The following is a 4,428-nucleotide window of genomic DNA, read 5'->3' as shown; positions in this document are numbered from 1 at the left end:
GAACTTCAAGGAGAGAGGTTCGACTGCAGTGAAGAAGTCTTCAGGACGTCCCAGAGTGTCCAGCAAGCGCCAGGACCGTCTCCTCCTGAGGAGTCAGCTACGGATTTGTCACCAGCAGTGCAGAGGATTGGCAGGATTGGCAGCAGGTTGGTGTGAGAGCATCTGCACACACAGTGAGGCCAAGACTTTTGGCAGAAGGGCAGTTTGGGACATCCTGAGACCATCCATGTGTGGGGTTGCTTTTCAACCAAGGGAGTGGGCTCTCTCATAAATCTGCCCAAAAACACTGCCATGAATAAAGAATGGTATCAAAACGTCCTGCAAAGGCGACTTCTTCCAACGATCCATGATCAGTTTGGTGATGATCCATGCATTTTTCAGCATGATGGAGCACCATGCCACAAAGCAAGAGTGATAGGCTCAAATCTCAAATATCATTACATTGAAATTTTGGATCCGTGGCCAGGCAACTCCCCGGATCTCAATAGAACCTGTGAGTGGACAAGCAGAAGCCCACAAATTGTGATCAACTCCGAGAACTAATATGGCAAGAATGGATCGCCATCAGTCAGGATTTGGCCCAGAAGCTAATATCCAGCATGCCAGAGCGAATTGCAGAGGTTATGAAGAACAAGGGTCAACACTGTAAATATTGACTCATTATATATATTTTTTGCCAATAAACGCCTTTAAAACTTATGATATGCTCATCATTGTTTTTCAGTATACCATAGAAACATGTGGTGAAAGTGATCTACAAATACTGAAGCAGCAAATTTTGCCAAACAAAATTTGTCACTGCCAATATTTTTGGCCATGACTGTACATAATTCAAAATGGTTGACACCCCAAAATGGTAGGCATGGGAAAACTGACACAGCTGCACTTTTATTATTATTATTATAATAATATATATATATATATATGCTTCATACTTTTTGTATGAATAATATATAATTCTGTAATAAATAACTGTCATTTTTGTTTTTGAGCCATTTTCTTCCAGCTCCCCTGACTATTAAGATGAAACCCAAGCACCCCATTTTGAGAAACGTTGTTCTATATATGTCCTTTAGTCCGCTTCATTGTACAGATCATGTGATCAGTTCAAAACCAGCTCACCTCGTACTGTCTGCGGATATCAGCATGGTCAACCATCTGATCACTCCAGTCCTGTTTAAGGATCTTGTTCTGCTCCTCCCTCATGTATCCCACCTCCTTCTCACAGTCTTGCATGTAGTCGTACAGGCTGTTGAGATAGTGACGTCTCCATTTTGAGTTATCCTGTGAAACATTGAAAATGCTAAATGAGATTTTTTTTTTTCGTTCTCTTTCTGTTCTAATTAAAACTCACTGTACGTTCCTGTCACCGACAGTATCTCATACAATTTAAAGAGGCATGACAAGTCGACTTCAAAAATAATCCATTTATCAGTGATGTAAATGTTTTCTTACCAGTAGGTTAGCATATTGCTTCTTAATGGCATCATATTCCTCCTGGAATGACATGGGGGATTTTAAGTTTTGTGGGGAAAAAAAAAAAAAAAAAAAAAAAAAAAAAAAAAAGGGGTTAGTTAACCTAAAAATGTCAATTTTCTCATCAATTACTCACTCTCATGTTTTTCTCATAAGACATGTTCATCTTCCAAACACAAATGAAGAATATTTTAATTAAATCTGAGAGATTATAATGAAAATAAGTCCCACCATTGAACATCAACAAAACCAAAATTTTGATGCTTCGAAGGGTGCGTTAATCAATGTCAATATGTCGGTGAAAGCCTAAAATAAATGTTCATCATACAACTCAATCTTATAAATCATATAGCCCAGGTTTCACAGACAAGACTTAAGGCTAGTCCTAGACTAAAATGCATGTTTGAGCAGTCTCAATTAAAAATATCTTGCTCTGACATATCTTAAAATGTCAGTGACCTTTTGCTGTCTCAAGATGCACACCAGTAATGTTTTCTTCTAAGGCATTTTTATAAAAGCTGCTTAAATATTTTAGTTTTTTTGGGAAAAAAAAAAAAAAAAAAAAAAAAAAAAAAAAGGGGTTAGTTAACCTAAAAATGTCAATTTTCTCATCAATTACTCACTCTCATGTTTTTCTCATAAGACATGTTCATCTTCCAAACACAAATGAAGAATATTTTAATTAAATCTGAGAGATTATAATGAAAATAAGTCCCACCATTGAACATCAACAAAACCAAAATTTTGATGCTTCGAAGGGTGCGTTAATCAATGTCAATATGTCGGTGAAAGCCTAAAATAAATGTTCATCATACAACTCAATCTTATAAATCATATAGCCCAGGTTTCACAGACAAGACTTAAGGCTAGTCCTAGACTAAAATGCATGTTTGAGCAGTCTCAATTAAAAATATCTTGCTCTGACATATCTTAAAATGTCAGTGACCTTTTGCTGTCTCAAGATGCACACCAGTAATGTTTTCTTCTAAGGCATTTTTATAAAAGCTGCTTAAATATCTTAATTTAACTAAGGCCTAGTCCTGGTTTAAGCTAAGCCCCGTCTGTGAAACTGGACCATTAAGTGTCTCTCTAGAAGGTTTGGATTAAACCGCTTTGTTCATATGTATTACTTTTACGATGTCTTCATGAACTTTTTGAAGCATCAAAGTTTTGGTTTTGTGAACAGAAATGTCTCAGGTTTCATTATGAATATCTTCAGTTGTGTTTTGAAGATTTAGAATTGAAGCATTAGAATGACATGTGGTGTGTTATTGATGCCAGCAAAAGCTGATCATGAGAAATACAAGTCTTGGTAACACGCATACAAAAAAAGTGCCTATTTGATGGGATTTTTTTAAGCTCACCTGGGAGCTGGTTGATCCAGGGCATAGCTGGTTGTTGTAAGACTCAATCTCCTTATGAAGGATGTTATGAGCTGCAATCTGCTTCTTCAGGTCAGCCAGAGTGGGGCCATACTCCTCTTTGCTTGCCTCTTTCTGTAATATTCCAAATTATTAAGAAATACTAGTTAAACAACACACACACACTTTTGCAGCAATTAAATAGTGTATATGGGAAACCAGGGAGGGAGTGCTGCCACACTTTATTTTATTCAGATTATAAATTAAAGCTGTTTTAAAATCTACAGCTTACATACAAACTGTTCAAACTGGTATCTTGACTGTTCAAAGTGTGTTGTTGTTACAACCTGATACCAGTTGTAACAATAATACAAAACATGGACATCAGCTTAACTTTTGTTAATTTAATATGGAGATCATCCACGTCATGTATTTTCACTAATTGAAATCACTAAAGTTACTTTCGAAACCTGCTGAAGAGGCATTCCAAACACAACTCAGCTATGCGTAGATGGATACTGGTTGTTCATTTTAAAGTTGTGAGTGTTTTCTCTCTCTTTTTCTTTGTGTGCACATTAATGTGTTTTCTGACCTGTTTTTGGTTCAGCACCAGAGCCCAGTTAATTCTTGGCTGTAGTCCAACCTCATTCAGTTGCTCATACAGCTCTCGGTAAAGGGTACAGTCTTTAAGCCAACGCTCATGAAGACGACTAACACTGATTAGTGGGAAAAATAAAAAAAATCATCATTTATGGAGCATGTGGAAATCATTACAATTACTTTTAATTTTCAATATATATCATATAGATGAGAAAATACACTGTGCATCCCTGTTAGCTCAGTTTCGATGTGACAGAGCAACAGACTAAGTCATGAACAACAGGGTGTGTAGGATGCCTTTTGTGTCACTCACTCATTCTCTATTTCTCCAGCCTGAGGGTGTTTCATTTTCTTGGCCTTGTCCATATCCAGGAACAGATCTTTCAGAAGCCCCTCTGCCTGGCCTAAGAGGTCTGCTGTTTCCTTCTGATGTTGTAATCTCCTATTATTTTTATCATTGTCAGCATCCTGAGCAAAGGGCAGGGTTATTTATATGACTCTCACACGCGCACGCGCGCACGCGCACGCGCACGCGCACACGCACGCGCACACGCACACGCACACACACACACACACACACACACACACACACGAGCGATGAGATGTAGGAGAATTTACTCATTTTAATAATCAAAAGGAAACAGAAAAACACACGTAGCAAGGTTGACAGGAACAATTCTAGACCAGGGAGAACAGAACAGGCTCAAAATCAAATAGGGCAGATAACGAGGGGCAGACAGGTGATGAGGATAACTAATAACAAGGAACAGGTGATTACTAATAATGGGAAAAGGAACTGGAAGGACCAAATAAGGACAAACAGGAACTAAACAGGAACACACATATATACTGTATGTATATATATATATATATATATATATACACTGCCATTCAAAAGTTTGGGATCAGTAAGAATTTTCATGTTTTTTTTAAAGAAGTCTCTTCTGCTCATCAAGGCTGCATTTATTTGATCAAAAATACAGAAAAAAAA

At 37.5% G+C, this 4,428-nt stretch overlaps 1 protein-coding gene across 2 annotated transcripts in view; it reads right to left on the bottom strand.

Moving 5' to 3' along the window:
- Positions 1-4,428, bottom strand: part of evpla (envoplakin a) — a 23,761-nt gene that overhangs the window by 14,912 nt on the left and 4,421 nt on the right. For both annotated transcript variants that reach the window (XM_016505473.1, XM_016505474.1), the window contains 5 exons: positions 3,751-3,905; positions 3,430-3,553; positions 2,841-2,972; positions 1,456-1,497; positions 1,123-1,284 (listed from right to left, as the gene is read on the bottom strand). In XM_016505473.1, coding sequence (XP_016360959.1) covers positions 1,123-1,284; positions 1,456-1,497; positions 2,841-2,972; positions 3,430-3,553; positions 3,751-3,905 — 615 coding nt within the window. The remainder of the gene's footprint in view (positions 1-1,122; positions 1,285-1,455; positions 1,498-2,840; positions 2,973-3,429; positions 3,554-3,750; positions 3,906-4,428) is intronic.

The sequence above is a fragment of the Sinocyclocheilus anshuiensis genome, unplaced genomic scaffold (genome assembly GCF_001515605.1).
Source record: "Sinocyclocheilus anshuiensis isolate Anshui unplaced genomic scaffold, SAMN03320099.WGS_v1.1 scaffold1039, whole genome shotgun sequence".
Lineage (NCBI taxonomy): Eukaryota > Metazoa > Chordata > Actinopteri > Cypriniformes > Cyprinidae > Sinocyclocheilus > Sinocyclocheilus anshuiensis.
Note: the sequence above shows the minus strand (reverse complement) of the source record. Positions and strands in the feature narration are given on the sequence as shown.